The sequence below is a fragment of the Schistocerca cancellata genome, chromosome 1 (assembly GCF_023864275.1).
Source record: "Schistocerca cancellata isolate TAMUIC-IGC-003103 chromosome 1, iqSchCanc2.1, whole genome shotgun sequence".
Lineage (NCBI taxonomy): Eukaryota > Metazoa > Arthropoda > Insecta > Orthoptera > Acrididae > Schistocerca > Schistocerca cancellata.
The window spans coordinates 1,164,647,484-1,164,672,593 of record NC_064626.1 but is presented as its reverse complement, the minus strand read 5'-3'; the positions used below and the strand labels follow the sequence as shown (position 1 = coordinate 1,164,672,593).

Sequence of the window (25,110 nt, the reverse complement as noted above, 5' to 3'; positions counted from 1 at the left end):
TCCTACTGTCGAATTTCAGTCTCCCATGATTATTAAATTTTCGTCTCCCTCAACTATCTGAATAATTTCTTTTATCTCCTCATAAATTTTTTCAATCTCTTCATCATCTGCGGAGCCTGTTGTCCTATAAACTTGCACTACTGTGGTTGGTGTGGACTTAGTGTCTTTCTTGGCTGCAATAATGCATTCACTATGCTGTCTATAGTAGCTTACCTGCATTGTTCTTTTCTTATTGATTATTAAACCTACTCCTGCATTACCACTATTTGATTTTATATTTATAAACTGGTATTCACCCGACCATAAGTCCTGTTCCCCCTGCCACCAAACTTCACTAAACCCCATCATATCTAAATTTAACATGTCCATTTCTCTTTTTAAATTTTCTGAAATACCTTTGCAGTTAAGGGATCTAACATCCCTTGTTCCGGTTCATATAAAGTCAGCATTTTTTTCTCCTGATAACAACATCCTCCTGAGTAGTCCCTGCACGGAGAGATGAATGGGGGGATTGCAAGAGAATGGAATCATTATTTAACCATACAGTAGAGCTGGAGGCCCTCAGGAAAACTACAGCTATAGTTTCTCCTTCAGGTTGTATACGTGGACAAGGAAAAAAAATTCCCGGATTTTTCCCGGATTTCCCGGTTAAAAATACACTTTCTCCCGGATGAAAACACACTTTTTCCGTGCTATTAAGTGACAGTTTTTTTTTTTTTTTGCATCAATAAGTACGCTGTATATTTTCGTATCACGAAAGTATAAATTCGAATCCCACCAAACACCGCATGTTACTTTCCGAACCATGTAATCGAGATTACGATACGCTTTTGTAAGCGAGTCATTGCTCATGTCACGTGATCCGCCAGCCGATGACAGCGGATATTCAGAGTGTAGGACACGTGATGTAGTCCGCTAATAGCAATATCACTGTTAAGTAGCGCGGATACACAAACAGGAAAAGTTAATGTTTTAAATTAATATACATAGTGTTGCTACAAGAAAAGCAAAGCTTTCACGTACAACATTGGTCTCTAAGGTTAATAAGCTGCAACAGAAGCTAAGCTGTCACATATAATGTTGATTTTTCTTGCCCATGTTACACTTTAAGATACATCACACAAATGTGCCAGTAAAATTTTTAGCCGAGTCCAGTGACTTGTTCTCAAAGTTTTCCACAAATAAATTAGATACCGCAGAGGAGCGAGAGCTTCCCGTAGCACTACACCAATTTGCTCATAATAACGACACGATTGTCTGATCTGGGCTCTAAATACTTTGTGGGTTTTTATGGCTATAGTGACGGTCCACGCACCAAAAAATACCAACTTATTACGTTAAGGCACTTTTATTACGGTTCGTTTATTCCAGAAACACAAGAAAAACAATGCACAATTTCACTACATGTGTACACTCTCTAGACGCAGACAGGAATAATCCAAAGAACCTCGAGTCCTCAAAGACCTTTTACTCTGCGCTTTGCCGGTGAAGTTACTGGCAGTCGACTGTCGCCACAGAGCCCCCCCCCCAGGAGTGCGGAGCACTGGTGGACGGACGTGGGTGTCTTCCTGTGTAGTGGCGTTGTGGGATGCTCGCTGGTTGGTAGCAGCGTGCGCTAAGTGTCCATACTGTCTGTGCAGGGTGGACTAGCGCTCGTGTAGTCCGCCATCCAGTGGGGGGGTCGGACTGGTCGACCTGTGCGCGTGAACTGGACGGGCACAGGGGATGTTGTTGCAGTACCGGCGGAGAGAGGGATGCGAATCTTGAGCATCCCGTCGGTGCTGAACGTTGCGGTTATGGCAGCCGTATCCACCCCATTTGGGATAGGGACTGTGCGCAGGATGGTGATGTGTGACGTGGGTGTGGACCCACGTGAAGTGTCCCCTATGCGGAGGACGAAGATGGATCCCTCGTGGAGCTGCAAGGAAAGCTCGTCGCGTTGGCACTCAGAGGCGTTGATTGCGATGCAAATTTCGTCGGCAGTGGATGTAGGGTGCACTAGGGGGGGTGGGGGCGAAAAGTAACGTAGTTCAGGAGAAACCTTGGAACACTCTGTGGAGGTATTGGGTATCAACACTTGGGACGGTGTAATGTCACACGCAACATGAGTTTGAGCCTGAGGTTGTGGATTGTCACACGCATTGCCTGTTTGGAACGAGGGTAGCATATCATCGTACGCAACCGCTGAGTTGCCCTCGGGTGTAGGCTCGGTGCCATTACGATCGTGGTGGGACGCAGGGGGGTGAGTGGTCTGTGTGGGGTCGGGGTCGTCACCATCTGATGAAAGAACACTAGACTCGGGGGGAGGTGTTACAGATTCTTCGATCGTCCAGGCTGGTTTCACGCGTTTGAGGGAAACTGTCTGCTGGCGACCACTGACAAGAATGTCCATAGTATTGTCCCTGCGAGACACTACTCGATGTGGGCCAGAGTAGGGTGGTTGTAATGCCGGTTTGACCGTGTCATCCCGTAACATAACGAACTCACAAGAGTCCAGTGCCACATGCCTGAACACGCGAGGGCGGGTATGTGGCCGTGGAGGAGGCGTGCGGATCGCGGCTATGTGTGTCCGGACCCGTTCAACTAGCATGGGGAGGTCGGACAGGTCGGCGATTGCTTCGTCGTTGACGAACTCTGCAGGGAGGACTAGGGTCTCGCCATACAGTAACTCTGCGAGCGAAGCCTGGAGGTCTGTCTTGTAAGCCGTGCGTATTCCTAGCATAACCCAGGGAAGGGCATCGCACCACTCACCACCATGGCACATGAGTGCCGCTTTCAGCGTTCTGTGCCACCGCTCGACCAGTCCATTGCTCTGTGGGTGGTAAGCTGTAGTGCGGAATCTATCCACCCCACAGAGGACGCAGAGTTTGTTAAACAGCAGGGATTCAAACTGTCTTCCCTGGTCGGTGGTGATGGATGTAGGACAGCCAAATCGAGCTATCCAGGAGGATACAAATGCGCGTGCTACGGAATCTGCTGTGATGTCCTGCAGGGGGATTGCCTCCACCCAACGTGTAACGCGATCAATGCCGGACAGGATGTACCTGAAACCATCCGACATGGGTAATGGTCCCACGAGATCCACATGTACATGACGGAAGCGGCCTTTCGGGATGTCGAATTTACCTAGACTGGGTTGTGTGTGCCTGCCAACTTTGCTGCGCTGGCACTGTAAACAAGCACGGGCCCAAGTACGACAATCCCTCTTCACACCTGGCCACACAAAGCGTTCTGTAACCAGGCGAGTAGTAGCCTTAGCACCAGGGTGTGCCAGGTTATGTAAACTACTGAACACTTGGCGACGTAGCGCAGGGGGGACAATAGGCCGAGAGGTGCCCGTGGAAGTATCACACCACAGTGGCTTCGCCGAGCCCGGTAGGTTGCACGAAACGATCTGAAGGGAAGTATCTGGGTCCTGTCGGAGGTTGTGCAATTCGGTGTCACTGTCCTGTAAGTGGGCCAACTCATCGAAATTAATGGGGGATGAAATTGCAGTGATACGCGATAGGTAATCAGCCACCACATTTTCTGACCCTCGAATGTAACGGATGTCTGTTGTGTATTGGCAAATTAAGTCCATTTGCCGGAACCTACGTGGGGGAAGGTCAGTAGCGGGGTTACGGATAGCCTCCGCGAGGGGGCGGTGGTCCGTGAAGATTGTTATATTCCTTCCTTCAATGTCTGTGCAGAAATATTTTACAGCTTCGTAAACTGCGAGCAATTCTCTGTCGAATGCTGACCATTTACGTTGGGCTGTAGATAATTTTTTGGAAAAGAAACGGAGCGGTTGAGTCTTGTCATTGACATGCTGTTGTAGGACTGCACCGATTGCGAAATCACTTGCATCCGCTGTAATCGAGATGCAGGCATCTGGCAAAGGATGGGCGAGAGTGACACCATGTGCTAACGCTGATTTAAGGTCTTCAAAAGCTCTCACCATGCTGTCAGACCACGGTACTCAGCGACTGCCTGAGGTTTGTTTTCCGGCCAATGCATCAGTCAAAGGGGCTTGAATTGCTGCCGCCATCGGCAGGTTACGACGGTAGAAATTGACAGTTCCTAAAAACCGGCGTAATTCGCGAAACGACACTGGGAGAGGTAGCTTACGAATGCAGTCAACCCGCTCCTGCGGGGGGCATATACCATCCGCGGAGACTGTGTACCCCAGAAAAGTGACAGCGGTGCAGCGGAGTTGCGACTTGTCATTATTGATCTCGACTCCGTTACGTGTCAATAAGTCCTGTATCGTGGCCAGGTGGAGTTCATGTTCCCTGTCAGAGGGGGAGAAAATTAGTATGTCATCGAGGTATGCGTAGCAATACGTGCAGTTAAAAAGAAGTGAGTCTATAAAACGCTGCCAAGTTTGGGCCGCGTTTTTGAGACCATAAGGCATGTAACAAAATTCGTACAGGCCAAAAGGTGTGATTACTGCTGTCTTTGGAATGTCACTCTGTTCCATTGGTATCTGTAAATATGCCTTGCGGCAGTCCAAGACACTGAAGATGCATGCTCCGCTGAGTACTTGCGCAAAGTCTTGTATGTGAGGTATCGGGTAATTGTCTAATACCGTCCGTGCGTTGAGGCGACGATAGTCGCCGCACAGGCGCACAGTGCCGTCCTTTTTGGGAACTAAATGTATGGGGGAGGACCAGTTACTGTCCGATGGGCGGACAATGCCTGTCCTTAGAAGTTCCTCCACTGCGGCTTTAGCAAGGCGTAGTTTATGTGGTGGCAGTCGGCGCGCTTTATGGCGTACTGGAGGCCCATCTGTCGTGACAATTTTGTGAGTCGTGCCATTCGTAATAGCGTTCAGCTTGGCTGGCAGACTCATTTGGGGGCCGTCGTGAACGGGGATCGGTAGCACACGAGAGTCACTAACCTGATGTGCCAGGGAAGCAGTCTGCTTCGGTGTCGACGAGGTTCCACGAGGTGCATCTCCGGTGTCAGGTGGTGGCGGCGTTGGCAGGCGTTGTATGAGGCGTCGTGCCTCGGTGAGGGCTTGCGTAGCCGATGAGCTGGCACGGTTCCGTTCGGCGTTGTGAGGACGGAGATCGTCGACTGCAGGGCATTCAGGTTGGGGATGGGCAGTAGAAATCGTGAGGCTGTCTGCCGATGAGGGGCACTTGATGGGATCTGTGCCAAGGTCGTCGGGCAGCCGAGGGGGAGGGGGGGCCGAAGAGGCGACTGAACATGCTATTTGCGTGGACGAGGCGTGGTGCAATAATGCGGCTGACTGAAGATCTGGAGACAGTCCGAAGTGAAAAAGAAAGTCGATGCCTAATACTGGATCTTCGACATCAGCCACGTAGAAGGACCAAGTGAACTGTTTACCAGGTATGAGTTCAATAGGTAGCTTTGCCAGGCCCTTGACTCGAAGTGTCGACTTATTTGCTGCTTGAAGGGACAGTTTGGTTGATGTCATGTCCTTTATGGAAAATGTGGGAGGTATGACACTAACGTCTGCTCCGGTATCGACGAGAAAATACCGGCGCGAACCTACATCCAAGGCGTACAGACGTCCTCGTGGGGTGGGGGATCTGACAGAATGCAATGTCTGTGGGCGCCCCTGCCTGTATCCGCGGGCCGTGGCGCCTACAGCGGCCCGCGTGCGGCGTTTGGGAACGCGCAGGGCGGACGGCAGTTGCGAGCGGCGTCCCTGAAAGTGGTGTGAAACCAGCATATGTGTGAATCGGCTAAACTCGTCCCGCCAGCCGAAGCGTCAGGCGGGGGGAAGGCGGGGCGGGCAGGCGCTAGCCCTGTTGGGGTGGGGAGCGGCTGTTGCCGACCCGCTGGCGGTTCCCGGTCTTGGCCGCTAGGTGGCTGCTGTTCCGTGTGCTGTCCGCGATACGCACGCGCCCGGCCTCTACCGCCCGACGGTGGAAGTATACACACAGGGTTACCAACCTCGGCGGTGTTAGACACTGTGCTGTGTCGAATAATAGCGTATGCCTGATCCGCCAGCCGTAGTTTATCCTCGAGTGACGCTGCGGTATGTGGGAGCAAATGTAACTGTAATTCTTGTGGTAGCTTCACCAACCACAATGCCCAGAGCGCTAAGTTCGGCAGAACCTCGGTACCGACCTGTGCACGCAAGCGTCGCCACAGCTGTGAGGGTGTTCTGTCGCCTAAGGTCTCGTCGTAAATTATATTGTGAATAGTATCGGCCGGCGGACGAGAGAGACGTTCGATAAGTAATGCGCGAGCAGAGGCATATTTGTTGCTCTTAGGAGGATTCAGCAATAAGTCACTGATGAGATCAGGGTGGTCGTGCAGATGGTTCACTAAACACACGAAACGGGTGCTGTCGTCCGCAATACCGTGTATGTCCAACATATTGTCCACCAAGGTAAACCACATCACTGGGTTGTCCGGTTGTAACGGCGGCAGCTTCGGAAAACGGCCGGGGGTCAGTGTTTGCGGGGCTGTAGGAGGGGCACGAAACGCACAGGGATTCTGCAAGGTGTTCACTGGGTTGCGTTGAACGTCCGTTAACTGTGTAGGCGAGACGTGGTATCCAGTCCATGTAGGCACGGAATCTGTGCGCCCACACGACAAGCACGGCACGGCAGGCGCGGGCGGAATCTCGAGCAGGGGCGCGAGATCGCGATTGAGCGCCGAGTGACGGGGCGGAACCACAGCAGGTGCGTCGCCCGAGGTGTGCGCGGGGCGGCAGGACGGGTAGGCGTATAAACGGTCCGGCGCGGTTGGCGCGAGTGTACCTTCGACCGGCGCGAAGCGGGGCACGTTAAACGGCAGCCGTGCATGTGGACCCAGAAACTGGCCGGCCGCGTGGTCCATGCTGTGTGGTAGGAACTCGGGGTTTCCGTGGTCCTGTGCTGGCGGGGCATCCTGTTGAGCGTAGAATGCCGCGGAAGGTGTCTGCGACGATGTGTACAGCGCCCGGTGTGGTATGCCGGCCGAGGTTAGAGTCGTCCGGCCAGGCGAGGCAAACACGGGAGATACGAACATTCCCGGTGTATTAGTGGCACACGGGGTGAAGCGTTGCGCTTCACAGTCGAATGTCCATTCTGTGGTCGCGGCGTCGTGCACTGCCGTAAAAACTGGAGGCTGCGACATTGTCTATTGGCGCGAAACCGGTGATACACAGCGAGCGACTGCAACGTATTTTCGCGACTCGGGGTCACCAATGTGGGTTTTTATGGCTATAGTGACGGTCCACGCACCAAAAAATACCAACTTATTACGTTAAGGCACTTTTATTACGGTTCGTTTATTCCAGAAACACAAGAAAAACAATGCACAATTTCACTACATGTGTACACTCTCTAGACGCAGACAGGAATAATCCAAAGAACCTCGAGTCCTCAAAGACCTTTTACTCTGCGCTTTGCCGGTGAAGTTACTGGCAGTCGACTGTCGCCACAACTTCTAATCGCTCGTCATCAAACGCTCTGTGATTTAAGGAATTCATCGCACATTCTCACACATAGTTCCACTTGCGAAAGAGGAAATTTGCTTTGAAAGTAACGTTTTTCAAACAGCCATTCGCAATATTTTCCCGCGACCTGTTAGAAATAGGTTCGTTTCAGTAGTCGTCAGAGGCGCCAGGTAAGAGGCGCCACCGCGCTTTGGCAGCTACAATGACGCAGGAAGCCCGTATGTTCGTATGTGTAAAACATTAAAAGATCTTACGTTATGTCATAAAAGAAAAGAGGCCGAAATATCGTTGTCTAATGCTGCGTAAGTTGTTAATACAAATACTACCCATGACTGGTGTGGTGTCTCAAATCTGATTACGTTTATTTTGTCGCTGTCTGCTAGATAAAACAAAATAGGTCTTTCTAACACTGCAGAAATTGTAACACATACCAAATAAACGAGACTGTTTTTGCACAAATGGTCATTTTTATAACACGACAGAGTATAATTCACGAAGACCAACATAAATTGCCTATTAGGCCTACTACAAGCAAATAGTTTAATGTTAGAAAATAGTTTCACATTTCATTCATACGCCCCAGTTTCTCGAGCATGAGATCGAAAAGTAGTAGTACGAGATTTTTACTTAAATTTGGAATCGTCATATTCTTCCCTAATTGGTGTGATGTCCCCGTTCCTCGTCCTAACAAACAATCTTGTCATGACTAACTCTGGAACTATTCCAGCCTTTGTCAAAATTTAGTCGCTGGTTAACTTCACTAACCCTGCCAGAATCACCGGTTTAGTTATCCCTGATTATTCTCCGGTTAGGCGTTATGATGTTCGTACAAACCACTTTCCGCCCTACTTCCAGAATAGAAGTTAATCGGCTGCTAGAAGGGGGCTGTACACCTGGCCCTTACAAGTGGAGCGATCTGGCCAAAAATTTTCTGACAAAATTTCATTTTCTTGGATACACCGAGAAGATAATACGTAATCTTTCTTACCTGTTATTCCTGTTAGTCGTTTATTTCCACTCTGGTAGTCTGACTCTATGGATTTCGCTAGTAATTATAGCACAGCTGATCATTGCGAGCCCAATCAACCACATAATCAGACAGCGGTTGGCGTTCACTCGTTCGGCTTTACTCTGCTCAGCTCGTATAGCCCGGTCCCCTTTTGGTTGCAGGAAAGTTTATTTCTAGATGCGACGAGGATTCCCCTGACAGACATCACGTACACTAGGCACGCATTCAAAATTTAACTTATGATTCATTCAGAATTCAACTTACAGAGTGCGTTCAAAAACCAAGAGGGATGCGTTTCAAAATCATGAGTAATCGGTAGACCAACGTGCGCTGGATGCTAGGCTCTTTGTGAAACATGATTTTTTTCTTCTCAAGAATATGAATTTGGCACCCCCTCCACCCCCGTAATTGTCATTCGGGTCAGATACATCGGTTTGCCCCGCCACTCAACTGCGCATGCGCACGAGCCCGCTCGTAACTCCTATAACGAATCTAGTTAAACCGTTGTGACGTCACTCTCATCGGAGACATTTTGTTGTTATAAAGCACTGCATAGTCTTCCTAACACCTTTGACACATTTTGTTGTTGGCAAACGTTTGTATGAGCACTGTGTTTTGTTGTTGTATATGGCACATTTCCTTTGCAATTTATGTTTTATTTTCATATTTTTTTCTCGTTCACGTTTTATTGTTGTAGTATTATTCTGCATTAGCGGGATAGAGTAATATCCTTTGTTAGAGCATCGATTATTACCAGTCAATATTGCAAAAATTTAACTGAAACCTAAAATAACGAAAAATTCCCGGAATTCTAAAAAATTCCCGGGTTTTTCCCGGTTGAAAAAATTCCCGGGTTTTTCCCGGATCTCCCGGTTGTCCCGGGTCATATACACCCTGTCCTTGCTTTCAGCCATTCACAGTACCAGCACAGCAAGGGAATTTTGGTTGATGTTACAGGGCCAGATCAATCAATCATCCAGACTGTTACCCTGCAACAACGGAAAACGCTGCTGCTTCTCTTCAGGAACCACATGTTTGTCTGGCCTTTCAACAACCACCCCTCTGTTGTGGCTGCACTTACGATATGGCTCTCTGTATTGCTGAGGCACACCAATGGAAGGTCCACGGTTCATGGGGTGGGGAGGCGATTGGTGTACAATTGTAGACAATTTACAATACCTACATATAAGATATCTCAACTCTATTAAAAATAGAAAGCAACTAAGAACAACATCTCACTCAAGGAACAATTATAATTGACCATTCACACACTCCAGAGAGTATACAGTACATCATACTTCACCTGTGTAGATACTAATACTACCCTCCCACCATCCACTAAACTGCAGAGCACTTGAAATATAGGAGTACTTCAGTTTGACAACTCTGCCAGCTATTGTACAAACCAACTTTGGCTGCAATGACAGGGCAAGTGGAATGGTCTTCTGTGAGGCCAGTGTGAGCTGCCCAGGACTATGTTCATTGCCTGCAGGATGTATGGTTGTGGGAGCACTGTCCCCATGCCCATCCACATTGCTTTCCTTGTCACAAAACTTGGTAGGGTCCCATACCTTCTGTCTAAGCTGATAAGACCAAATACTACATTTCTATCTTAATGTCTGATACGTCCTGCATTGCAGGACCAGAATATTAAGATCATTTTTGGCTCATGACAGAGTGCTAGGGGCTTGTCCCACCTCTGTCGCAGACTGGTCAAGCATTACTGTACTACCGGGTTCAGCCCACCTAAAATCAGTTCAAACATTGCCTCTCAGCCTGAAATGCAGGTGGTGTCCATGAGGAATTCGAGTGCAGCACGACATGCAAACAATATGTTAGTGCCTTGTGCCTAGCTGGTGCTTGTCCGATCTCTGGCATGTAATCCTGAATCGTCTGTACAAACAAGGATAACTCTGTTTGGTTCAGAAGTGGCACAGAGGTTAGAAACTCAGTTGGTATTCTTAACGGCTCTCCGTGCACTATCTCAGCAACTGAGGTGCAGATATCAACCTTGTAAGCTGTCTGGAACCCCAACAGTATGAGAGGGAGTGCTTTGATCCAACTTTCTCAGTGGCACATGAATGCTGCATTCACTCAGCAATAGCAGCAATGCATTGCATGAATACTGCCAACAGAAATAACTGCAAGAGGCCCCATGTTAATAAATGGGCTAAAGAATTTGAAGAAACAGAAGAGTTACATGGTGGAATAGGCAAAGGGAGTTGGCCAATTCAATTCCCAATTATATCTGTCTACAAAAACATCTCTTGAGCTTTTGTCATCAATAGACATTCAGCAGGCAACAATTTCATTCTGGATGCCTTCTTGCTTTTTGTATTCCCCATCAGTGATGAGGTTCAGATTGTCTCTGACACAGTTCTCTTCCAGGGACTTAACAACCTTTGGACCACCTTTGTATCTATATTTGAACCTGGCTTCAGATGTACCACAGATTTCCAGGCTTGTATCTCCTCATGGCCAAATGCGGTACCCCATATCTGCTGAGCATGGCCCTTTGAAGTCTCCATCTGGACAGCTGTTATGCAGGAACACGATTTTTCCATGACACTGGGGCGGTTCAACATGTTAAAACCGGTGCTTGGTCCACACCCTTGGTAGTGGCAAAGAAATCAAATGGCTTCCTCTGTTTATGTGGAGACTTTAAATCAAAAATCAATGTTCAGGCACAAGTGGAAACCTTACTTTCCTTCTAATTTGTTTAGACATTTCATTACTGTGAAATATTACATTCAACAGTTGCTTTGGATTCACTCAGGTTTCACAGCACTCTGTTGAAGTGTTTATATTTCACGCATTGTGTTGCTGGTATGGGTACATTTCTGCGATACAGTATGTAATCTGTGCAAATGCATCAGGATCACCAGCGCATACTGCATCTTCTGCGCATCAGGTGGTAGGCACGACAGCCAGATATTCCGTAGAATGTATTTGTTGATGGCATTACGTGTTATAGTCTGCAGGTGGTGCAATAATTGCCAAGGGCAAACTGTCACCTTGTGTCGTAATTAGTTTGACACTGCAGTGCACAATCACTTTACATGCAAACACATGAACAATTTAAAGCACTATATAACATTTACTGTTTACTTTGTTCTCACACTGAAAAGTATAGTGACTGTTAATAACCTGAAATTTGTGTTGTAATTTTGTAGCCAGAATCATTTTCCAAGTAAAGAACTGTTAAGAATGTTAAAAAAGACTACAGATATTTCTTTGTAATATTAGGATGTGAGTGAGCCCCCTCCTCATTTTTTTACACCATGAGTTTTCACGAAGGAAGAAAATCATGCAGACAGTCAAACAGCAGAAGAAATTTCAATGGTATTTATTTCAGTAAAATTATACATAAACATTCAGTTAATGTAATACTAAGAAATTTTCAGCCTTTTCATTGATGTTAGTTGATTTATAAATTAAATACTTAGGCAGTAAAACACAAAGTTCATAAAAGGGGAGGTGGTAAGTCACAAACATGTGAAACAGCATACTGGGACATACAGACATAATCAGTAGATTATGAATGATAATTAATGTAACAAATTATTTAGAAAATTAGTCATCTGTTGTACCATGGAACATGTTCACCGTGCACTACCATTATATGAAATTTATTAACAGGTCGATAAAAGACAAAAGTGATATATTTTCAGTATTTACATAGCTACATTTACACAAGATGGCAGCTCTCTTAATTAGTCCTCCAAGAGCAGATGAAATAAGGCGAGTAAAACAGATGAAATACACCATTCAAAAGGTACTTACTGAACATACACTTCTAAGAGAACTTTATGTATGTCACAGGTCTAATTTATTGAACAGTAAAATGTTCAAGAAGACAAAGTGAGTGGAATTTCACTGCCACTAAATTTGCAGTTCTACTGCCAAGTTAGTATTAAGATAGAACCTTATTGGGAAACTGATGGGCACCAAATAGGTGCACATCCTGAAGTACTTCACATTTAATCCATGATGTTCTGCTTTAAACTAGGTGAATAAACTGTTAAAACGATGTAACTCTGCTCATATACAAAATGGCTGGTTTCATTCCAATTCAGAAGTTTAATTTTTTTGCACACATTGTTTATTAAACTGGTTTCTTAATCCTGCTATAATAGACTCTAAATTTCAACAAAAACTTCAACTTGACAGGCTAAACTGCATAACCAACAGGCTTCTGAAACTACAAGGAGTGACATCTTCTCTGAAACTTACAAGTCAGGCTCCGAACATATGTTGTTGCATGGCAAGGGTCCTACCAACTTCCAATGTCAAGGCATATCGCTGATCCATCTTTCCCTATACAGTAAATGGTCATTTCATACATTTTTAGATTATTTAACACAATTTTACAAATAAGTGGCTCATAGTCTTCTAAATACAGACTAGAACATTTCCTGTTACTGATGGCACCATCCAGCTAAGATGACTCAAACTTACAGTGGGCAGTACTACACCACAGTAACAATGCAATGGTTTTTTTAACAACTCAGTGTTGTGTTAAGATCACTTGGCATTAATTACATGACCTTTTGTCAATGGTAATGCCTGCAGCTGGCCATCCTCTTCGCTCAAAGCCAACAGCGGAGCGGCATACTTCAATTGCTGCCTCGACAGTGAGCTGAACACCCCTTTCATCTGAGAGTTCTGGGTTAACTTCTACAATATCAAAAGCTGCCATACGTCCAGTGCGATGAACTTCCTCCACAATCTGCAGTCCCTCTCGTAGTGTCAGTCCACCTCGTACTATGCAAGATGCAATTTAATATAAATAAGCAAAGTAAACATGAGGTTGCACTTAATGGTAATAATGAAATTAGAAATAGGAACGAATTTCATAGAGAAGTATATAGCAAGGCTTTATGTCAGAGAAGGCTGCAACATCAACCTTACATAATATTAATGCACATCTTGCAAAAATAAAGGACATAAAAGCATTAGTTCTATTTAAGGATAAGTTGAAAAAGGTGCTAGTATTTAATAATTTCTGTAGCTTCGAAGAATATATATTTATTATTCATACTGGCAGAAGTCTGCCACTTTCATACACAAAAAGCATTGATGTCACTGGTGATTTTATTAAATTCACCACTCATTTCTCTGCAAAATAAGAAGCTGGAGAGAAATTGAACCATCTGCCTTGAAATGAAAAATGAGCTGACAGAAAAAAAACGTAACACCAAAAAATAATAAATGCAGAGTAATGAAATTTCAGGAATACGCTTCCTAGGTAACATATTTCAGTGGTTAACATTGCAAGATCACATGTTAATGTACACATGAGATAAGCCATTGCAAATGTGAAATGCTGATACATTAATATTTGGTGTAGCTGCCAGAATGTTGAATGGAAGAATGCAAATGTGTTGAATAGGTGCTGGATGTCAGCTTGTGAGATGGAGTTCCATGCCTGTTGCAGTTGGTTGGTCAATACAGGAACAGTTAACACTAGTTGTGGGTGACATCGGAGTTGTCGTCCAATGATGTCCCAAATTTATGCTAAAGCCTATAAGTAATGGTCAAAGTAGATGTCATGCACTGGAATATAAGTAGCTCAAACACTGAGACTTTAAACAAGAAATGCTCCAAAACAGACGAATTGGAAATCATTCTGACAGACTGTGCAAATAACACAACTGTTTGTTTAAATAAGCACTGGTTTACTGAGGACACAATCAAAAATTTTAAACAAGATAGGGACCTTCAGATTGGCAAGTAGGTTTTGCAGAAGAAACAAGTCACATAGAGGCTCATGTATACTTCCACATAGTGATATAAATTATGAGACTAGAAACTGATTTAGTTATTTAAATGGAGAATGTGTGTTTGAGAGCTATTGTGTAGAAATAGCAGACTCACTAGTAAATGTTATAATAATCTGTATATTAAGACTCCCAGGGAGGCCAAGGAGGAGACCGGTAGAATGAAGGAGGAGACTGGTAGAACCAGACATGAAGAGGAACAAATAGCATTAAGAATAAATGATACATTGGTGACAGATGTGTATAGTGTTGCAGAACTTTTTAACAAACATTTTATAACCGTTACTGAAAAGATGGGGTTGTCAGGTTTGGTAGATGCTGTTATGCATTACCTTAGACCAGACATTTCAAGTAACTTCCATAATATGAATTTGACCCTCACTACCCCAACAGAAATAATGTCCATCATAAAATCTTTAAAATCAAAAACATCTAGTGGGTATGATGAAATATCAACAAAGTTAATTAAAGAACATGATTCTGAGCTAAGTAACATATTAAGCTATCTGTGTAACCAGTCGTTTATCAGTGGAATATTTCCTGAATGGCTGAAATATGCTGAAGTTAAGCCACTGTTTAAGAAGGGAGATAAAGAAATAGCATCAAATTTCCGTCCAATTTCACTGTTGCCAGCATTCTCAAAAATTTTCGAAAAAGTAATGTACAGTCGTCTTTATAACCATCTTATCTCAAATAACATACTGTCAAAGTCACAGTTTGGATTTCTAAAAGGTTCTGATATTGAGAAGGCTATCTACACTTACAGTGAAAATGTGCTTAATTCATTAGACAAAAAATTGCAGGCAACTGGTATATTTTGTGATCTGCCAAAGGCATTTGATTGTGTAAATCACAATATCCTTTTAAGTAAACTAGAATATTATAGTGTAACAGGAAATGCTGCAAAATGGTTCAAATCTTATATCTCTGGCAGGAAACAAAGGGTGTTATTAGGAAAGAGACATGTATCAAGCTATCAGGCATCATCCAACTGGGAACTAATTACATGTGGGGTCCCACAAGGTTCCATTTTGGGGCCCTTACTTTTTCTTGTGTATATCAATGACCTTTCATCAGTAACATTACCAGATGCCAAGTTTGTTTTGTTTGCCGATGATACAAACATTGCAATAAATAGCAAATCAAGTGTAGTCTTAGAAGGATCAGCCAATAAAATATTTGTGGACATTAATCACTGGTTCCTAGCCAATTCTTTGTCACTAAACCTTGAAAAAACACACTACATGCAGTTCAGAACTTGGAAGGGGTGTCCCAAGAGTATATGTCTAACATACGATGACAAGAAGATAGAAGAAGTGGACAGTGTTAAATTCTTGGGATTACAGCTTGATAATAAATTCAACTGGGAGGAGCACACCACAGAACTGCTGAAGCATCTTAACAAATCTCTGTTTTCAATGTGAATTTTGTCAGACATAGGGGATATAAAAATGGAAAAGCTGGCATACTAAGCTTACTTTCATTCCATAATGTCATATGGGATTATTTTTTGGGGTAATTCATCAAGCCAAGATAAAGTTTTCTGGGCACAAAAACGTGCAGTAACAATTATATGTGGTGTGAACTCAAGAACATCCTGCAGAAGCCTGTTTAGGGAACTAGGGATACTAACTACTGCTTCCCAATGTATTTATTCCTTAATGAAATTTGTCATTAAAAATAAATCACTTTTTCAAACCAACAGCTCAATTCATGGAATCAATACTAGAAATAAGAATAATCTTCACAAGGATTTAAAGTCACTTAGTCTTGTACAAAAAGGTGTGCATTATTCAGGAACACACATTTTCAATAACTTGCCAGCAGCCATAAAAAGCTTAACAACCAATGACATTCAGTTTAAGAGAAGCCTAAAGGATTTATTGGTGGCCAACTCCTTCTAGTCCATTGCTGAATTTCTTAGTAAAACCAACTGATTTGTATACAAGTACAACATAACTTCTGCACCATTTCAGTGCAGTAATGTGTTCATTGTAAATAAGTAATACAGTAGTTGTATTACATTTTTATTACCTTATAAATAAATAAAAAACTTTTTTATTTTAAATTCAGTGCATTAGTATTTGTAAAATGACTCTTAGTGTTCATTAAAAAATGACGATCATTCCACTTGGGACCTGTGGAATGGTACATTAGCTTATTTGTTTTAGTTGTAAATATTTGTCATGTATTGTTGTTTTTCTAACACGTTCCACATCCTGGAGGGCCTCCTCACTATGGATCAATTGGAATGAAAGTAAATCTAATCTAATCTAATCTAATCCAACAACAGAACTATTCTTATCTAAGCTTCAAATTATGCTGAAAGACATTTGTAGAGAAAAAAAAAAAAGAAAAAATTGTAATAGCTGCTAATTTTAATATCAAATCAAAATGAGACAGTGGCCAATCAGCAACCTGTACTGATAATGTTCTAATTAATTGGGTTGGGTTGTTTTGGGGAAGGAGACCAGACAGCGAGGTCATCGGTCTCATCGGATTAGGGAAGAACGGGGAAGGAAGTTGGCCGTGCCCTTTGAAAGGAACCATCCCAGCATTTGCCTGGAGCGACTCAGGGAAATCACGGAAAACTTAAATCAGGATGGCCGAACGCGGGATTGAACCGTCGTCCTCCCGAATGTGAGTCCAGTGTCTAAGCACAGCACCACCTCGCTCGGTCTAATTAATTATTTATATGAAGATGTATATAAATTTTATCTATTTCTAGGTATTTCAGATCATTGTGCATTATTCACTGAGCTGCCACAGACAGACAAGAACATTTCAAGTATGGTACGAGGATCCATACGAGAAGGAATTTTAGCAAAGAAAACTTGCTAACATTTAGTAATAAGCTCAACAATGGTTCAAATGGCTCTGAGCACTATGGGACTCAACTGCTGTGGTCATAAGTCCCCTAGAACTTAGAACTACTTAAACCTAACTAACCCAAGGACAGCACACAACACCCAGCCATCACGAGGCAGAGAAAATCCCTGACCCCGCCGGGAATCGAACCCAGGAACCCGGGCGTGGGAAGCGAGAACGCTACCGCACGACCAAGAGATGCGGGCAGTAATAAGCTAAAACAGAAAAAATGATCATTGTAATTCAAGTGATGAAACCTTCGAGAAATTCCTAAATAGTTTCCTACGTGTTTTTAATGAAATACACTCCTGGAAATTGAAATAAGAACACCGTGAATTCATTGTCCCAGGAAGGGGAAACTTCATTGACACATTCCTGGGGTCAGATACATTACATGATCACACTGACAGAACCACAGGCACATAGACACAGGCAACAGAGCATGCACAATGTCGGCACTAGTACAGTGTATATCCACCTTTCACAGCAATGCAGGCTGCTATTCTCCCATGGAGACGATCGTAGAGATGCTGGATGTAGTCCTGTGGAACGGCTTGCCATGCCATTTCCACCTGGCGCCTCAGTTGGACCAGCGTTCGTGCTGGACGTGCAGACCGCGTGAGACGACGCTTCATCCAGTCCCAAACATGCTCAATGGGGGACAGATCCGGAGATCTTGCTGGCCAGGGTAGTTGACTTACACCTTCTAGAGCACGTTGGGTGGCACGGGATACATGCGGACGTGCATTGTCCTGTTGGAACAGCAAGTTCCCTTGCCGGTCTAGGAATGATAGAACGATGGGTTCGATGACGGTTTGGATGTACCGTGCACTATTCAGTGTCCCCTCGACGATCACCAGTGGTGTAGGAGATCGCTCCCCACACCATGATGCCGGGTGTTGGCCCTGTGTGCCTCGGTCGTATGCAGTCCTGATTGTGGCGCTCACCTGCACGGCGCCAAACACGCATACGACCATCATTGGCACCAAGGCAGAAGCGACTCTCATCGCTGAAGACGACACGTCTCCATTCGTGCCTCCATTCATGCCTGTCGCGACACCACTGGAGGCGGGCTGCACGATGTTGGGGCGTGAGCGGAAGACGGCCTAACGGTGTGCGGGACCATAGCCCAGCTTCATGGAGACGGTTGCGAATGGTCCTCGCCGATACCCCAGGAGTAACAGTGTCCCTAATTTGCTGGGAAGTGGCGGTGCGGTCCCCTACAGCACTGCGTAGGATCCTACGGTCTTGGCGTGCATCCGTGCGTCGCTGCGGTCCGGTCCCAGGTCGACGGGCACGTGCACCTTCCGCCGACCACTGGCGACAACATAGATGTACTGTGGAGACCTCACGCCCCACGTTTTGAGCAATTCGGCGGTACGTCCACCCGGCCTCCCGCATGCCCACAATACGCCCTCGTTCAAAGTCCGTCAACTGCTCATACGGTTCACGTCCACGCTGTCGCGGCATGCTACCAGTGTTAAAGACTGCGATGGAGCTCCGTATGCCACGGCAAACTGGCTGACACTGACGGCGGCGGTGCACAAATGCTGCGCAGCTAGCGCCATTCGACGGCCAACACCGCGGTTCCTGGTGTGTCCGCTGTGCCGTGCGTGTGATCATTGCTTGTACAGCCCTCTCGCAGTGTCCGGAGCAAGTATGGTGGGTCTGACACACCGGTGTCAATGTGTTCTTTTTTCCATTTCCAGGAGTGTATTTCACCTAGACTCTACGGCAATAAAATGAGAAATTAAAGTTTCCAGTGTAAGGAAAAGGCAACAGCACAGAGAATTAAAATATAATAAAGATACTGATTTCATTGAGTATGTTATGACTCTATAAAACCATAACAAAAAAGTCGGCAAGGCAGCAAATGCAATTTGCAAATAAGAGGCTAATTTTAAACCATAAAAATAGGACAAAGGGTGTGTGGGTCAGTCATTAAATCTAAGTTAGGTGTTAAAGCCTGTAACTAAGAAGTTTCAAAAATTGACACTGAAGGAAATACTACAGTAAGTCCAACTCAGATACTTAATGAATCCTTTATAAATGTGGTAAAGTCTGTTGTAGATGTAAATCCTTTTGGCATAAATGAAAACTCTGAAAACTTTACAAACTCTTTAAAAAGTGTTTGTAAAGGATGTAGAAAATACAATCCTAACATTAAAAAACAAAAAAATCTGCAGGTTGGGATGGAATACTCACTGGAGTATTAACAGTACACAATAAAATGCAAATCTACTAGCTCAAATAATAAATCATTGTTTTGAAGATGGCTATTTCCCAGAGGTACTGAAATATGCTGTAGTCAAACCACTCATCAAGAAGAGGTCAAGAGAGATCATGAAAAGTTATCATCCTATCTCAGTTCTATCTAAAATATTTGAAATAACTAAGTGTAAAGTATTTTAAAAACTTACTGTTGCCCAAATCCAAAGCTTCACTGCAAAATATTCTATTATTCTAAACAATTTGGGTTTCAACAGTGGGAAAACACCGTAGATGCAGTGAGCAGTTTCATTGAGAAAATAAGTACATCTTTAGACAAGAGAAATAAAGTGGCAGGAATTTTCTGTGACCTCACTAAGGTGTCTGATTCTGTAAACCATGCATTGCTTATTTACAAACTTGACAGGTATGGCATCAGTGGCAGAGCCCTACAATGGCTTAAATCCTAATTATCAAACAGAAAGCAAAGAATTAGCATCTCTTTAAATGGCGTAATTTTCTGACGGGGAGAAAATATCTCAGCGTGTTCCACAAGGCTCCATATTAGGCCCAGTCCTATTTCTCTTCTATGTTAATGACTTACCATTAAATATAAGTTCCCCATCAGTTCTGTTCGTAGATGATACTTCTGTCTTAGTTGAAAAGCAGGATTCAGAAAAAAATTCTCAAATCTGTGATCAGTACCATCAGCATCTTAATATCTTGTTTCCAGCTAAATGGGTTGAATCTATACATATCTAAGACTCACATGATGCAATTCAAACTCAAACAGTCACAATGTGAGCAGATTAAGATTGTTCACAACAACCTAGTTACAGAAGAAGCTGACTCAGTCAAATTCTTTGGTATAATATAGACAAAAATTTGAGCTGGCAGGCACACATTGAGTACCTAGCAAACAAACAGAGTAGCTTTGAATTTGCACTGCAAATGTTGTCAATTGCAATTGACATGGACTCACAAAAAGTAGCATATACAAGCTACTTTGAATCCATTACTAAGTACAGGATTGTTTTTTTTTTTTTTTTTTTTTGGGAAACTCGATGAACAGTGAGGATACTATAAACACAGGGAAAAAAAATCATTCAAAATATGTACACTATGAATCATAAAGAACCATGCCTTCAATTATTTAGAAAATTTAAAATATTAACGCTGTAATCTATCTTTTTATACACTAGACATGAATTATTTGAGGGAAACCATTCTGTTCATGCATATGTTACTAGAAACAAAGAAAATTTCATGCTGCCCACCAATTGCCTCAAACTGTATACCCAGAACTGCAATACATGGGGATGAAAATTTATAATAAATTAAAAGGGAACTAGTTAATACAGATGAATTTAGGTAAGCTTAAAATAAAGCTATATAAGGCACTGACACAGAAATGTTATAACTCAGTGGATGAATTCATACAGGACGAACTGGAAATTTGAGCTGGATACAATGTATGATATATCATTGTAACTGTATTATAAATACTTGACATGTCTCCTGTATGCAAACCAAATGGATTGCAAATGCACGCCATGAAATGAATAAACCACAACTCCACAATTCGATTTGGTTGGTTGGTTCATTCGTTCGTTTGGGGTATAAATGTACCAAACTACAGAGCCATCAGTCCCTTTTTCCTGATGCAAGCAAGACTCAAGGTATAAAAACACCCAAAGTATGTATGGGAAAGTAAAAGGGGGAAAAGGAATTGGGAACCACACCTAAAAAGAAAACGAATGAAACAAACAAAAAATGGTGGAAACATACACCACAAGGAAAAGTAGAAGAAGGTATTAAAACCACAGAGCAGATGGTCTGCGCTGGCTGATCACAATAATAAAAGAGGATGAGCCAGCTACTCTGAAACACATTAAAATGTCCACCTAAGAAGACAAGGTGAGATGAAAACATGTAGAAAAGATGACCACCAAGACAAACAAGTGCAAAGAAAGTGCGACAGAGTTAAAATGGAGGGAGGGTGGCAGCCTTGGAGAGAAGGCTAAATGCCCATCCTTAGACGGTACAATCAAAACCCCCCCTCACGAATAAAACGTAAAACTAAATCTGCTGTTGAGGCATTGTTGTCCAACACCAAAGGTAGGGTGCTGGGAAGGTTAAAAGTCTGCCGCAGAGGGGCTAAAAGTGGGCAGTCCAGCAAGATGTGGACAATAGTCGTATGTGAGCCACAGTGACACCGACGTGGGTCATCACGACGGAAGAGGTAGCCATGTGTAAGCAACATATAGTCAATGTGGAGCTGGCAGAGAACCATAAGAGCCCTGCGAGAGGCCTGCATGGAGGACTTCCACACAAATGTAGTCTCCTTAAGAGCACGCAGTTTGTTGTGCATTCTGAGATTATGCCATTCTGCCTCCCAAAGCTGAAAAACCTTGTAGCATAATAATGATTGCAGGTCAGTTATGGGAATGCCGATCTCCAGAAGTGGTTTCCATGTAGCCTGTTTGGCCAGCCTGTTGTCAAGTTCATTTCCTGGGATTCTGACGTGGCCTGGGGTCCACACAAACACCACAGAATGACTGGACTATTCCAGGGCATAGATGGACTCCTGGATGGTCACTACCAAGAGATGGTGGGGTAGCACTGGTTGATAGCTAGTAGGCTGCTCAAGGAGTTAGTATAGAGAAGAAACGACTTGCCAGGGCATGAGTGAATGTGCTCAAGAGCACGAGAAATGGCTACCAGCTCTGCAGTGAAAACACTGCAGCCATCTGGCAAGGAGTACTGTTCAATATGTCCTCCATAAACATATGCGAAGCCAATGTGACCATCAGCCATCGAACCGTCGGTGTAAACCACTTCATGATGCCGGTACATGCCAAGAATCGAGAGGAAGTAACAGCAGAGAGCGGCAGGGTTAACTGAGTTCTTAGGACAATGTGAAAGGTCCAGGAGAAGCTTCGGCCTAGGTGTACATCATGGAGGTGTACGTGACTGGACCTCGAGTATAGGTGGTAAAGGCAAGGACTCCACTTCAGACAGAAGGGATTGGACGCAAACCGCAATCTTAAATGTAAGCCCTGATCTGGGCCTCCAACATGGGAGATGAACCACAGTGGGATGGATAAGGAGACAATAATTCGGATGATCAGGAGAACTACGAATGTGTGCAACATAACTAGCGATCAGTTGTGCATGCCTAACCTTCAATGGAGGGACTCTGCCCTCCACCAGGACGCTGGTCACCGGACTCATCCTAAAAGCTCCCGTTGCCAGTCGAACACCACATTGGTGCACTGGGTCGAGTAAACATAGCGCTGAGGGTGCTGCCGAACCATAAACTGGACTACCATAGTCAAGATGGAATTGAACAAGGGCTTTGTAGAACTGCAGCAGCATGGACCGATCTGCACCCCAATTGGTGTTGCTCAGACAACGGAGGGCACTTCTGCTTCAGCTGACGAAGATGAGGAAGCCACATCAGTCTGGTTCTGAAAGGATGGTAAGACGCTGACAAAAGTGCACAACACACGACTTCGCGGCTGAAAACTGGAGACCGTGGGCTAGAGCCCGTGACTGCGCCTTGTGCATGGTTCCCTGTAGCGCCGCTCAGCGACACCAGTACTGGAGGAGCAGTATGAAATGCAGAAGTCATCTGCATACAGAGAAGGTGCAATGGTCGGCCTGACAACTGCTGCTAGACCGTTAATGATCACTAAAAATAGAGATACATTCAATAAAGAGCCCTGCAGGACCCCATTCTCCTGGATATGGGGGGAAACTATGGGAGGCACCAACTTGGACACAGATAGTATGGAGCGACAGGAAATTTTGGTTAAAAATTGGGAGCAGGCCCTGGAGACCCCACTCATATAACGTGGCAAGGATATGATGTCACCAGGACGTGTCATAAGCGTTTTGCAAATAAAAAAGATGGCAACCAGGTGTTAGTGTCTGGAGAAAGCTGTTCGGATGGCAGATTTGAGGGACACAAGACACAATGGTAGAGCGACCCTGGTGGAAACTGCCCTGATATGGAGCCAGTAAGCCACGTTACTCCGGGACCCAACACAACAGCCGACTTACCATACATTCTAATAGCTTACAAAAAATGTCGGTGAGGCTGATGGGGTGATAGCTACCCACATCAAGTGGGTGTTTGCCGGGTTTGAGCACCGGAATGATGGTGCTCTCTTGCCATTGTGATGGAAAGACACCATCGCACCAGATCTGGTTGAAAATGACGAGGAGATGTCGCTTGTAGTCAGATGAGAGATGTTTGATCATCTGACTGTGGATATGATCTGGCCCATGAGCTGTGATACAGCAATCTACAAGGACGCTGAGGAGCTCCCACTGTGTAAATGGAGCATTATAGGGTTCACTGTGATGTTCAGTGAACAAGAGGACTCTCATTTTCATCCACTATTTGAGGGTGTGAAATGCTGAGCGATAATTCTCCGACGTGGAGGCTCGAGCATAGTACTAAGCAAAGAGCTTGGCAATTGTGTTTGCATCAGCAGATAACATGCCATTGATGTGAAGGCCAGTGACACCTGTCAGGGTCTGGCAAGCACAAACACGTATGATCTTCGCCCAGAGTTGGGAAGGTGACGTATGGCACCCAATGGTTACGACTTACCTCTCCCAACATTCCTGTTTCCATCTTTTTACAAGCTGGCGAATGCAGGCATGGAGCCATTTAAAGGCTATTAGCTGCTCTAGGGAAGGGTGCCGCTTATGTCGCTGTAGAGCTCACCGACGCTCTTTAAAGGCCTCAGTGATTTCCAGCAACCACCAAGGTACTGACTTTCGACAGGGGTACCCTAAAGAACAAGGGATTGTGTATTCTGCCACACAAATGATCGTTCTAGTGACCCGCTCAACTACCACATTGATGGTACCATGTGGAGGAGATTCATCGGTGACAGCAGAGGTGAAAGCTTCCCAGTCTGCCTTGTTTAAAGCCCGTCTTGGTAGATGTCTGGGGGAATGGTGCTGGGGGAGTGACAGGAAGATGGGAAAGTGGTCACTACCACACAAGTCATTGTGGGCTCTTCAGTGGACAGATGGGAGAAGTCCTGGGCTGCAGAGGGCTAAATCAATGGCCGAGTAAGTGCCATGAACCACACTGAAATGTGTGGAGGCCCCAGTGTTTAAGAGGCAGAGGTCAAGTTGAGACAGGAAAGTTTCAACATCTCTACCTCAGCCAGTAAGCACATTACCACCCCACAAGGAGTTATGGACGTTAAAATCTCCCGAAAGTAGGAAAGGTTTAGGGAGTTGCTGAATCAGTGCAGCCAATGCGTTCAGGGGTACTGCACCATCTGGAGGAAGATATACTTTGCAGACAGTTATTTCCTGCGTCGTTCTTATCCTGACAGCCACAGCTTCGAGAGGGATTTGAAGGGGTGCAGGTTCACTGCCTACTGAGTTCAGAACATAGACACAAACTCCACCTGGTACACTATTATAGTCTCTACGGTTCTTGTAATATCCACTATAGCTGCGGAGGGCAGGTGTCTGCATTGCTGGGAACCAGGTTTCCTGGAGGGCAATGCAGAAAGCTGGTGTAAAGCTTAAAAGTTGCCATACCTCAGCAGGATGGTGGAAAAAACCGCAGCAATTCCACTGGAGGATGACTGTATTGTGAGCCTGGGAAGGCATGAAGCACGCGAGGCAGCTTACGCCTCAGGGTCACCTGCTGCCACTGATTGAGTATTTGTATTCTTTCCTATTGTGGATGAGGCATCAGTGAGATCCAGATCCTCAGGGGACACTAAGATCTCCACCTCATCCTCAGGTGCAGAATTGGTAGAGTGGTGGTGTTGGGGACACCGGAGGGTCCTTTTTCTCAGCAGACTTCT

The 25,110-nt window shown here is 44.8% G+C and overlaps 1 protein-coding gene and 1 non-coding gene across 2 annotated transcripts in view; one reads left to right on the top strand and one right to left on the bottom strand.

The window, feature by feature from the left end:
• Nucleotides 1-9,975: 9,975 nt before the first annotated feature.
• Nucleotides 9,976-10,159, top strand: LOC126096604 (U2 spliceosomal RNA). Its single transcript, XR_007522060.1, has one exon. It is a non-coding gene; the product is annotated as a U2 spliceosomal RNA (small nuclear RNA).
• Nucleotides 10,160-11,738: 1,579 nt separating this feature from the next.
• The window catches only part of LOC126093756 (arginase, hepatic), an 81,876-nt gene continuing 68,504 nt past the window's right edge, over nt 11,739-25,110 (bottom strand). The window contains exon 7 of the mRNA XM_049908744.1: nt 11,739-13,172. Coding sequence (XP_049764701.1) covers nt 12,943-13,172 — 230 coding nt within the window. The 3' untranslated portion in view covers nt 11,739-12,942. The remainder of the gene's footprint in view (nt 13,173-25,110) is intronic.